General features: G+C 39.6%; 1 protein-coding gene across 2 annotated transcripts in view; it reads left to right on the forward strand.

The window, feature by feature from the left end:
- LOC139751605 (KIF-binding protein) overlaps positions 1–13,236 on the forward strand; it is an 86,450-nt gene that overhangs the window by 22,236 nt on the left and 50,978 nt on the right. For both annotated transcript variants that reach the window (XM_071667205.1, XM_071667206.1), the window contains exon 5: positions 9,560–9,658. In XM_071667205.1, coding sequence (XP_071523306.1) covers positions 9,560–9,658 — 99 coding nt within the window. The remainder of the gene's footprint in view (positions 1–9,559; positions 9,659–13,236) is intronic.

A 13,236-nucleotide genomic window follows, 5' to 3' on the forward strand; every position in this document is an offset into this window, starting at 1 on the left:
GGGAATGTGTGAAGCTATAGGAAAATGAGCCCCAGCCTGATGTGGGTAAAAATCATAGTGGATTATGATAGGTGAGTGATTATTAGTACTTATATACCTGGCCATGATAAGTCTGACAAAGAAAGGTGAGTGTTTTTTAAGGAGCTGAATTAGAGTTTCAGTAGCTTTGATTTGCAAGATTGGGTATCAGTGATGAATTTTGAATGTGAAAGTGGTTAATGTGGCAGTTGAGGGTATAATTGGAAGGCATGGGATATTCAGTGATATGAGTGGAAATAGTGAACAGCTTGTAGAACTGTGTGCAGAAAAGGACTGATGATTGAGAATACCGGGTTTCAAAACAGGAGGCATATATGGAGTAGGGAAGACGGTAAGCGGATGGTAACGGATTGCATACTAATTGACAGGCTTACAAAAGAGAGATTCTTGAATGTGAATTTGCCGAGGTGGCAGCTGGTAGATTGTCTGGTGGAGGCATGGATGAAGATTTCCAGAGGCTTTTGGAAAAGAGGAAATTAGATGAATGAGAAGTGGGTGATGATAGTAAGTAAGCTGGGAGGAGACTTGTGTGAAGAGATAATAGGAAAGATTGAGTGTAGATTGATAAAAGGTGAGAATAAATTAAGCTCGGGGGATGGATGAGGAATGAGAGGTGTATAGGGAAGCAGTGCCGGCATAAGTGAAAGGTGTTAGGTGGGAGGTAGGTAGGCAAGAAAGGGTAATGAGTGGTGGAATGATGAAGCTAAGCTGCTTGGGAAACAAAAATGAGAGGTGTATGAAAAGGAATGCAAGTGAATGGGACTTGTACATGAGAAAGTGGCTGGAGGTGAAGAGGAAGGAGCAGAAGCTGAAAAAGAGGGCAAATGAGCGTTAAAGTGAGTGAGCATCAGCAAACTTTAGGGAGAATAAGAAAATGTCTTGGAAAGAGTTTAATAGTGTGAGGGAAAACAAGGGAACAAATAGGAACATTGATGAAGGGGGAAATAGGGAAGTTGTAATAGGTGGAGATAAGGTGAAGAGAAGATGTTGGGGAGGTGTGTTAAGTAAGAGAATTATGGCAAGTAGTTTGCTGAAAAGAGAAGAGGCGAGGAGAGCCTTGTGTAAGATGAAGAGTAGCAAGGTGATTTGAATGAATGGTATTACATTTGAATTTTGCAAGAAGGTGACTGTGATGTTGATTGGTTATTAGGATATTCAGTGTATGTATGGATCATGGTGAAGTGCTTGTGGATTGGTGGAATGCCTTTATACTGCAACTGTATAAAGGCAAAGGTGACAAAGATAAGTGTCTGAATTACAGAAGTGTAAGCTTGTAGAGTGTACTTGGCTGGTTGTATGGGAGAGTTGTGATAGAGAGGGTGGTGGCATGGACAGAACATCAAATTGGAGAAGAAAAATTTGGTTTCAGCAGTGGTAGAGAATGTAAAGATCAGGTGTTTACTTTGAAGAATGTGTATGAAAAGTAGTTAGAGAGGCTGAAGGATTTGTATGTGGCATTTAAGGTTATGGAGAAAGCATATGATGGGTTGATTCAGATGCTCCATGGTAAGTGTTATAAATAACTGATTTAGGAGAAAAGCTGTTAGAAACATTAAGTTTATATCAGGAAAATGAGGTAAATGTATAAGTAGGTAGAGGAGAGTGTGGGTGGTTATAGGTAAAGAAGGGTCTGTTGCTGGGGTATATTATGTCACCATGACTGTTTAGTCTATTTATGGATGGGGTGGTGAGGGAGGTGAATGCAGAGGTCATGGAGAAATGAGCAGTTTGGGTAGTGATATCTGGGAGGTGAATTAGTGTTGTTTACTGATGACATGGTGCAGGTAGTAGATTCAAGAGAAAAACTGCATAAGCTGGTGTCAGAGTTTGGAAGAGCATGTGAAAGGAGAAAGTGAGAGTAAAAATGTGAATAAAAACAAGGTTATTACAGTTAGTAATGAAAAGAGACTGATTAGTTGGAGTGAGAGTTTGAAGGGAGAGAACTTGGAGGATGTGGGGTGTTTTATTTACCTTTGAGTTGATCTGGTAGTGAAAAGGACCATGGGAGTGGATGTGAGTCATAAGTTGGGTTATGGGGCTAAGGACTTGGGCAGTGAGGAGTGTGTGGAAAGAGAGGTCACTGTCCTTTTGGGAAAGATGGTTGTTATTTGAAAAGATAGGAATCCTGTTGATTCTTTATGGATGCAAAGGATGGACCTTTAAAAATAATGTAAAAATAAGGGTGTATGTGTTAAAAATGAGGACAATATGTAGTGTGTGGAGGGTAGAACAAACAAGAAAAGATAAAAGGGAGACTTGTGGTAGAAAGAGGAGTATGTATGAGAGAGCTGAAGAGATTGTACTGAGATGGTTTGGACGTAGGGAGAGGTTGAGTGAGGAATAGATGACTAAGAGGGTAAACGTACCAGAAGTGGAGGGAACAAGGAAAATGGAGAAACCATGGAGGTGGAATATGGAATGGAAGATGCTTTGAAAGCTTGGGGCATGAACTTGCAGGAGGGAGTGAGGTGTGCATGGTATGTAGTGAAGTGGAGTGATGTAGTAAATGGGATTATGCACTGTCAGAAGGCTGAAGCAGGGTATGTGATAGGGCCGCTGGTTTTGGTGCTTTATACATGACAGCTAGAAAGTGTATGAGTGTATGAGTCCATTTCTTCGTCTTTTCCTGGTGCTTCCTTGCTAACACAGGAAATGGTGAACATACATGAAAGAAAGAATTTTCATGTATTTAAAATGGTTCAAAGAAGTGGCAGCTGCCCATTTGCATTACAGATAAACCAGCCTCATCAAATGTTAAGCTTTTAAACAATTGAGCCTTCAGAATTTAAGGGGGTCCCCAGCACAGGTGTTTATTAGAAGATTAAAGATATTTTAGTTTTATTATTTAATAGGAAATATCAAGAATGATAAAGAAGAAAAATATCAGGTAAACTAACTTATTTGGTGCTGTACAGACATTTAAACTGTAGGTGCCAAATGGTGAAGAATTGCCTGGGTTATTGCTGCTGGCTTGACAGAACCTGTTACCACCTTGTATGCTCATACACCAGTATGTTCGAACATAGCTGTGTAACTCATACATACATTTGTTTTCATTTCATGATAATTACACAACACACAAAGGAGATTTGTAACAATATGAAGTGAATAAAGATAATGATCATGTACAATGTTTTGTTACACTTCATAGGCTTTTTTGTATATGATTTTGTAACATGAATTTCCTATATATCACTCATTCATTATTTTTTCTGTTCTACATCTCTGATGCCTTTTCCCTACAGAAACTCTCATCAAGGGGATAGCCATGACAAAAGAAGGTCCCCACTTATCTCTGTTCTTGCCCTCCTGGTATACACCATTCCATGCATGCATCCCCTTTCTTTCCCTCCAATGCTCTTCCACTGTGTTCCCCATGTCGCGGGTGGTCTTTCTTTCACACCAACCCCTTTTATTGTAATGTCATGCACTTTCCTTGTAAACTCCGTCTTGCGTACTTACCACATGCCCATGCCATTCCATAAGTCATTCCCGTTGCATTCCCTGCTGTACCAAATCTCTCATACACTTCTTCATTACTATCATCATTCCATTTAGTCATACCACATGCTCCTTTCAGATATCTCATTTCCACAGCCTGGATTCTTTACCTCTTTGATTCATTCCATGTCCATGTTTTGGCTGCATGGGTCAGGGTTGGCAGGACTATGCTGTCCCATATTCCTTTCCTCATTTCCCTACTTACACCTCTATCCTTTATTATGCTCTTAGGGACACAGTGACTTTTCTATCCTGTATTGCTCTCTCCCTTATCTCTCCTACCATATCTCCAAATTTGCTCAAGATAACTCCCAAGTACTCAAATTTTGTCACCTCTTCCAGTCCTTTTCTTCCCATATCTAGAACACATTTTAGCACACTTCCTTCTTACACTTTTTAGGGCTTTGCAAAATCAATACTTTCATTAGAGTGTATCCTTTCAGACACCATTAGTATATTTTTACTCACATTTACCTTCAATGAACTATGATTACACTCATCACAAAATACACTTATACTTTCTGCAGTTCCTCTTTACTCTCAGCAAACAATGTAGTATCGTCTGCAAACTGGCTTGTCAATATATTTTATTTGAATCATTTTATTTACGCAACAGAAAATTTACTTCATTACTGTAATAAATCCTTTTTCCTCCAATGAAATTGCATTCTTAATTAGGAACCTTAGGATTCAGATTACCGATTTAATTTAGGATTAAGGTGGCTTGATACATAAAGAGTTAATAAAATACTTTGGAACTGTCATGATTATAACATTTAGAGGCTTGATATCTCACCTGGGCAGAGTCCTATGAGCATTTGAGAAAACAGTTACCAAATGGAGGCATAAAACTTAGTTTTACCCCAAAAAACAAAGTATATCCATGAGGATTCAGCTTGTTTGACCATCATAAAAAGTGGCTGGCAGATGCTTGTTCACTGAGACTTAGCTGCCATTTATGGTAGTAACCTGCCCAGCCCTATGATGTCAGGGTGTGGTGAAAGTAGCTGTCAGGGTGTGGTGAAAGTAGCCACTACTGTTCATTTACATTTGGTTGATGATGGCTAGCAGTGTCACCACTTTTTGTTTTAAGCCTTCTTGTATGTATTTTTTTCCTTCGATCTTGGCATTTTGCTAATGTAAATCGGAATCACTTTTGTCATATCTAGAGAACTAGTGTACCTAGAGGCAACACTTACTTCAGCTGTCACAAATTGTGTTTATTAACAACAATTGTGATTACCTTAACCATACTTTTTTTTGGAATTTTTTCCTCACTTTTTTCTCAGCAGTCTGTCCTATGAGCATGAGAGATTCTAGTAGGATATTCTGTTGAAATACTTGGCTTATGACCTGACACTTATTTCTTTCTGATGTGAAAACGTAGTTTTTTTCTTCTGTCATTATAAGCAGGAGCTTACTCATATTGGGCCTTTTGCCAATCAGAGGTCACTGCAGAGGTTCTGAATGATCCACTAAATACTGGCTGCTCAGTACCCAGGAATTTTGTAGGTCACACACTGTCAAGATGTGTTACCAGGCAGGCCTTTTCTGTCCCATGGATTAGTTTTGTGTTTTTAATTTTGTGTATTATATTTTGTTTATTAAGTGAACGGCGTCCTGTATATGTGCTTTGATCAGTGTTGTGGGACAGTTATGTTTTCCAGTCTTGGGACCCCATTTCTTGAATATTCTTAATCGCACAACATTTTAAATTTTCTTATGCCATCTGCATTAGCTTTCTATGCAGTCATTGTGCAGCAAGGTTGTATACAGAATGTTTCTGTTATTTCAGAATTGTGACTATATATTTGATAATTTGTAAATCCTTACAATTCAAAATGGCATCAAGGGATTGTAAGAGGTGCAATGAAGGCAGGTAGTCCCTCCTCTCTTTATTATAGTGCCAGATAAACAGACAAAAAAGGCCACATTCATTCACTTTCAGTCTCTAGCTGTCATGTGTAATGCACTGAAACCACAGCTCCCTATCCACATCCAGGCCCCACAGACCTTTATGTGGTTTACCCCAGACGTTTCATATGCCCTGGTTTTGACCATTGACAGCACGGCGACCCCGGTATACCACATTGTTCCAATTCACTCTATTCCTTGCACACCTCTCACCCTCCTGTATGTTTAGGCCCTGATTGCTCAAAATCTTTTTCACTCCATCCTTCCACCTCCTACTTGGTCTCCTGCTTCTCCTTGCTCCCTTCACCTCTGACACACATATCCCCTTTGTCAACCTTCCCTCACTCATTCTCTCCATATGTCCAAACCATTTCAACACATCCTCTTCTGCTTTCTCAACCACACTCTTTTTATTGCCACACATCTCTTTTACTCTTTCATTACTTTCTTGATTAAACCACCTAACATCACATATTGTCCTCAAACATTTCATCTCCAACACATCCACCTTCCTTCTTACAACCCTATCTATAACCCTTTCCTTGCAACCATATGATATTGTTGGAACTACTTTTCCTTCAAACATACCTATTTTTGCTCTCCGAGATAATGTTCTCTCTTTCCAAACATTCTTCATCACTCCCAGAACCTTTGCTCCTTCACCTACCCTATGAGTCATTTCCTCTTCCAATGTTCCATTTGCTGCTGAGTCTGCTCTCAGGTATCTAAAACACTTTACTTCCTCCAATTTTTCTCCATTCAAACTCACATCTCAACTGACTTGTCCCTCAACCTTACTGCACCTAATAATCTTGTTTTTATTCACATTTACTCTCAACTTTCTCCTTTCACACACTTTTCCAAACTCAGTCATGAACTTCTGCAGTTTCTCACTTGAAGCAAGCACCAGTGCTGTATCATCGGTGAACAACAAGTGACTCACTTCCTAGGCCCTCTTATCCCCAACAGACTGCATACTCACCCCTCTCTCCTAAACTTGCATTTACCTCCTTAACCACCCCATCTATAAACAAATTAAACTACCATGGGGACATCACACGCCCTTGCTGCAGACCAACCATCACTGAGAACCAATCACTTTTCTCTCTTCCTTCTCATACACATGCGTTACACCCTCAATAAAAACTTTTCACTGCTTCTAGCAGCTTACCTCCTGCACCATATATTCTTAAGAACTTCCACAAAGCATCTCTATCCACCCTATCATATGCCTTCTCCAGATCCATAAATGCTACATACAAATACATCTGTTTTTCTAAGTATTTCTCACAAACATTTTCAAAGCTAACACCTGATCCACACATCCTCTACCACTTCAGAAATGACACTGCACGTCCCCAATCTGATGCTCTGTACATGTCTTCCCCCTCTCAATCAATACCCTCCCATACAATTTTCCAGGAATACACAACAAACTTATGCCTCTGAAGTTTGAACGCTCACCTTTATCCCCGTTGCCTTTGTACAGTGGCACTGTACATGCATTTTGCCACTCCTCAGGCACTTCACCAGGAGAGATAGGTAGTATGTTTGAGGAAAGAAACCTGGATGTTCTGGCTATGAGTGAAATGAAGCTCAAGGGTAAAGGGGAAGAATGGTTTGGAAAAGTTTTGGGAGTAAAGTCAGGGAATGGTGAGAGTACAAGAGCTAAAGAAGGAGTAGCACTACTCCTAAATCAGGAGTTGTGGGAGTGTGTTGTGGGAAGTAAATTCTAGAGAGATGGGTGATTGATAAGTGGTTATGCACCTGGTCATGAGAAGAAAGATCTTGAGGCAAGTGTTTTGGGAGCAGCTGAATGAGTGTGTCAGCAGCTTCGTTGCATGAGACCAGGGTATTAGTGATGTGTGATTTAAATGTGAAGGTGATTTGAATGTGGCAGTTGAGGGTATAATTGGTTTACATGGGGTATTCATTGTTTTGAATGTAATTGGTGAAGAGCTTGTGGATTTGTTTGCTGAAAAAAGCCTGGTGATTAGAAATACCTGGTTTAAAAAGAGAAATATACATTAGTATATGTATGTGAGTAGGAGAGATGGTCAAAGGGCATTATTAGATTACATATTGAATGATAGGCATGTAAAAGTGAGCCTTTTGAATTTCAATATGCTGAGAGGAGCGGCTGGGGGGATTTCAGAACGCCATCTTGTTGAGGGGAAGGTGAAAATTTGGAGAGGTTTTCAAAAAAGAAGAGAGAATGTCAGGGAGAAGAGAATGGTGAGAATAAGTGAGCTTGGAAAGGAGACTAGTGTGACGAAGTACCAGGAGAGATGGAGAGTAGAATGGCAAGAGGTGAGAGGGAATAATGTGAGGTGAGTGGGTGAGGAATGTGATGTATTTTGGGAAGCAGTGATGGCATTTGCAAAAGATGCATGTGGCATGAGAAAGGTGGGAGGTAGGTAGATTAGAAAGAGTAGTGAGTGATGGAATGAAGAAGTAAAGTTGTTAGTTGAAGAGAAAAGAGGCATTTGTATGATAATTGCAAGGAAGGAGTGCAAATGATTGGGAGATGCATGAAAGAAAGTGGCAGGAGTTCAAGAGAAAGGTGCAGGAGTTGAAAAAGATGGCAAATGAGAGTTGGAGTGAAAGAGTATAATTAAACTTTAGGGAGGATAAAATGATGTTTTGGAAAGAGGTAAATAATGTGTGTAAGACGAGAATAGATGAGAACACCGGTGAATGGGGCAAGGGGGGAAGTGACAACAGGTTGTGATGAAGTGAGGAAGAGATGGAGTGAGTATTTTGAAGGTTTGTTGAATGTGTTTGATAATAGTGGCAGATGTAGGGTGTATTGGTTGGGGTGGTGTTTGAAGTGAAGAGAGAAGAGGTGGTGAAAGCATTTGCAGGAATTGGCGATCAGGTATGATAAATAAGTTTAGATGAATAAACATATATTTATATATGTATATTGGGTAGGGAAGAAGGAATTCTGTCTCTATATTCCTTGCGTGTCAAAGAAGGTGACTATAGGGGGCAGGAGCAGGAGACTGGAAACACTCCCCTTCTTGTATTTCAAATTCTAAAAGAAGGAACAGAAAAAGGAGCCAAGCAGGGAGTACTCATCCTCCTCAAAAGCTCACGCTGTGGTGTTAAATGTGTGGATGTAACCAAGATGAGAAGAGAGGAGACTTAGGTAGCATAATTGAGGAAAGAAACCTGGATGTTCTGCCTTTTAGTGAGAGGGGAAGAATGGTTTGGAAATGTCCTAAGAGTAAAGCCAGGTTGATGAGAGGACGAGCTAAGGAAGGAGTAGCACTGCTCTGAAGCATGAGTTGTGGGAGTACGTGATAGAGTCTAAGGAAATAAATTCTAGATTGATGTGGATAAAACTGAAAGTGAATTGAGAGAGTAGGGTGATTATAAGTGCTTATGCACCTGGCCATTAGAAGAAAGGTTGTGAGTTTGGGAGCAGGTGAGTGGGTGTCAGCAGTTTTGATATAAGAGACTGAGTAACTTGTGTAGTATAGTTTGAGTTAGAAGGATAGAGAGAATAAAGAAAGAAGATGTGAGAAGGTGTTGTGAAGAAATCTTTAGAATTATGCTTGGATGAAAGCCATTTCAGAATTTATGACAATACTGAATGTACGGTAGAGAGCAGGCTGTTCAAGAAGAAATGTAGTAAGTGGACAATAGACGATACAGGTAGGAGGATTAGATCATGGCATAGGTAGATAAATGCAGTGAGAATTTTTAATAGGGCTGATTTATTTCCGAGAGAATATTAGAGGTATGATTGAGAACCAAATGCAGTGGAAGTATTTGTTTGTCGAGATGGATTGAATGGAGACTTTGGTCTCACTTCAATCAACTTAGTATGCACTGTGAAAAAGTGAGAAGTGCGAGTGTATGTTTAGAATTTTATGTTATTACTTTAGCACACTGGACATAGGTTAGAAGATGTTTATGAGCAGTGTCAGAGGTTGCATGCACCTGATCCATCATGTGAAAATTAGGAATGGGGATCCTGATGATAGATATTAAAAAAAAGAATTTGCAAAATGTTTTATATGGGCATGAATCTTAAATTTAGCAGTCAAAAATATTTCATGTACTTTCTTAGATTGTCTACCCCTTTCTTCTCTTGCAGAGTTGCTCGTCATCTGCTTGCCTCCGCATCCAAGGTGCTGTTAGGGCATGAGGCTGAGGTTGATACTTCACAAACTGATACAGATGATAGTACTCACAGGTAACTATTACTAAGTCTAATTTGTGAATGAAAATGAATGCAAAAAGTGTTTTTGTTTAAAAGGTGTAAGACAAAAAATTTGTTTTTCTCAATTCTGAAATTAATGATGGTGAGAGTGACCCACCTTAGAATTTCAAAGGTTATGCCTGAATTCTTTTTGATTTTAAACATTCTGTATTCTTTTCAAGTTTTTGTATATAGGATAGCATGTAATAATGAAAAATGAAAGTGTGAAATTTTTTTGAATGAATAAAGGGAATGATCTGGTGGAAAGAAAGTGCTTTAGAATGGGTTTGTCTAAGCACTATACAGTAGATATTGGATTAATATATTGTGGCATAGAATCAGAATGAATTGGAAAAGATAATGTAATTTGTAAAAAACTGAAACAAGATTTTACATTGGATAGGAATTTTATAGGAATACAATTCCAAATGAGTGATTGAGTTTATAAAGTTGGATAGTGTCTGCTATATTGAAAAAAACATTGAGCAAGAACAGCATTGTGCACAGATGGAGGAGGAATATGACAGCCTCATCCCCATACAGGTTCATGTTTGGGTGAGTAAAGAGTTGACTAAGTAACTAGTCATCCACATCACCCAAGGAGAAATAGGATAAAGAACTAGAAAGAAAACCAAGGCGTGGTCAGGACGCTTTAGCACAAGGAACCTAGTGCCCACAGGTCTAATAGCAGAGAATACAGGCTGTACTAGCCAAGTGCCCCACAGTTCATGTAGTGAAACAGAGCTCAAGTTGCAACCAGAAGTTTCACATTACTAGTGACCACTGGCACAGAATCAAGTAAGTAAAGTGCTGCTTTAGATAGGGTCGCAATGGAGATAGCTGCTAAACTAAAAGATATCTGATTTGGCAGGATCAGCTGCTAAGAGACTAAGTCTCTAAATAACTCAATGATCACACAAATTCCTGAACCCTCTTATAGGTGAGCATCTGCTCATCCTTTTCCTAGCTCTCAAGGAGGATGTTCCTCTGATTTGGGACTGTGGTAACTAGCACAAGGATGCAACCATCATTTGAGTTACAAACTGCTAAACCCTGCTCAGGGATTTCATTAGCTGCAAAGTAACTTCATTCTTAACTAGATAGGCTGTATGAGTGTACTGTTGGCCATTCTTTTTCATTACAGTTATGAATGAATTAATGCACAGCTTTGTGAACCCCAGTCACATATATAACTCATTTGAGAAGCATTCCTAATTGACTTTTGCTAGTTATACCTCATGGGTAATGCATGATAGAAAAAAGTTTTGCACTCCTGGACTATTAATGTAATGATCTCAGATCTTCTGCAAAGTAAGGCCATTTATTTTTGTAGTAACGTTTGAAACATTGCTGTGTGATGTAGAATATATGGACTCTTTAGCAAGGTGTATATCCACCTTGGAAGAGAGAAGACTGAAGAGCTACATGATTACAACCTTTAAGTTTTTAAGAGAGATTGACAATGTTGACAATGAATAGTTCTTTGAGAGATGTAGAGATAGAGCAACAAGAGGATTTAACATGAAATTGGTTGAGAAACTCATCGATAAGAATGAAAAGAATACATTTATAATATAAGAGTGGTGGATGAATGGAACAGAATGATTGAGGACATGATTATTATGGACAGCATATGCAGTCCTGGTGGAAAAAACTACATGCCATACTTACATTGTGGCAAGATAAAACAGGTACTCAAACCCCCCAGTACTTCATATGACATTCCTTGGCCTTAATACAATCCTGAAGGCATATGGGAACAGATGCTGCAAGATGCTGAAGGTTTGTATGGTCGAAGTTGTCCCAAATATCCTGGATGGTGGCCTGGTGATTAGGAATGCTTGATGGATGTATGCAGCCTACACAACTGTGACTCTATAATTGACCACAAGTTCTCAATAGGGTTAAAGCCAGGTAAGTTACCTGGCCAGTCTTGAATGTGTGTTACCCCACAAGGTGTAAACCAGTTATATATTAATTTAATGTGGCACGGTACACCATCTTGCGTAAAGATATCACAACCAATCTTCTCAAAGCAGTCAGGTGATTCACCACACAACAGCTTCAGGTATCGGTTCTGATTCATAGTCACATTTCGAGGTGAAAACACCAGCACCGTTATAGCCAAAAGCCCCCCAAACCATTTGTGAGTCTAGAAATTTTACAGTTGCTGGAATGTACTTAGGGTCATATGGGTCACTGCCTGGCCTCTGGTACACTTTACCTCTATGCCTGCCAGTAACATCAAATGTAGCCTCATCAGACCAAAACACTTTATTCCTTTTTTGTTGACCCCTACATATATTTGTTGGCAAATGTGAGTCGTTTCGTGTGCTGGTGGTCTGTCAGAAGGGGTTTCTTGTGAGGCATACCCTTCTTGAATTTCAAGTCATCATGAAGCCGGCTGCAAATAGTACATGCAGGCACATCAAGTAGCCTAGGATTGCCTTCCTTTAACTGTCATGCTGAAATAGGGGATTCTTGTCTACTTGATGTTGGATAATCCTTAGAGTGCAATGGCAAGTGATATGAGATCATTCAGGTCATTTCTTCTGTGTAGGAATGTCATTGCCACCACTGTCAAAGTGCTTTGTCTATCTTTGCACACTTCATAGTGCCAGCCCTGTAGTTTCAGCTGTTTCTTTATTATACTTCCCTGCCTTATACAAGGCTACAATAGCAGCAACATATCTCTTTATACAAGTCCTAAGGGCCAGGCATTGCTGCACAAACCCACCACAAAGCACACATGGGTAGGGTAAAATTGCAGTTGTCAGGATTGTATAAATTTAAAAGTGTATGGGAGTAGAGAATGTTCAAGAGATGGGATCCTACAAGTGTAGAACTCCCTCCCCATACAGTACAAATAGATAAGTAAAGTTATGAATCATGGAAGTTCTGTCGCAGCTCAGCACGGAACAGTTGCCATGAATGACATAATGAGAAAAAAGAATAACCCACATCAGAATTCTGAGTTTAGGAGATTATGCACAGCACACACATAGACAAAACTTTGGGAGAGATTTGAATTAAAGTTGATAGAATATTTAGTGCATTGTAGGGCTATATGAATGTGTAATGATACAGAAAGGATGAAACTAATTCCAGAGTGCTTCTGTATTTTCTTATTATGGTCAAAGTTTGTGCCATCTGAGGTACTCAAGGCCTTGAATAAACAAAGTGGGACTCTAGGGTTCAGCAATTAAGAAAAAGCTCAGCTATTGGATGCAGATTTCACAAAATGGGTGCTGGCCCACAGAGACAACGGCTGATGTTGCTGTATCCCAGCTAATAATGGTACCAGTTGGGCAGGACGATGTGCATTGTCTTTTGAAGGCTGGAGACTTGGGACGCATCCTTGATTTACTCTTCTGTGCCTGGTTTGCACAAGGTGAATGGTGAATCTTTTGAATAATGCACAAATCCCAGTCCAAAAAGTGTTAAACATAAAAACCTTAGACTGCTGTATAAACTGTACTTTTTTGTTCTTTTTGCTGTTAGTTTGTAGAGTTTGTAGTAGTGGTGGTGGTGGATGGGAGGCAACCACCAACAAGGAAAGTACTACTGCCTGG

Source organism: Panulirus ornatus, chromosome 11, assembly GCF_036320965.1.
Source record: "Panulirus ornatus isolate Po-2019 chromosome 11, ASM3632096v1, whole genome shotgun sequence".
Classification (NCBI taxonomy): domain Eukaryota; kingdom Metazoa; phylum Arthropoda; class Malacostraca; order Decapoda; family Palinuridae; genus Panulirus; species Panulirus ornatus.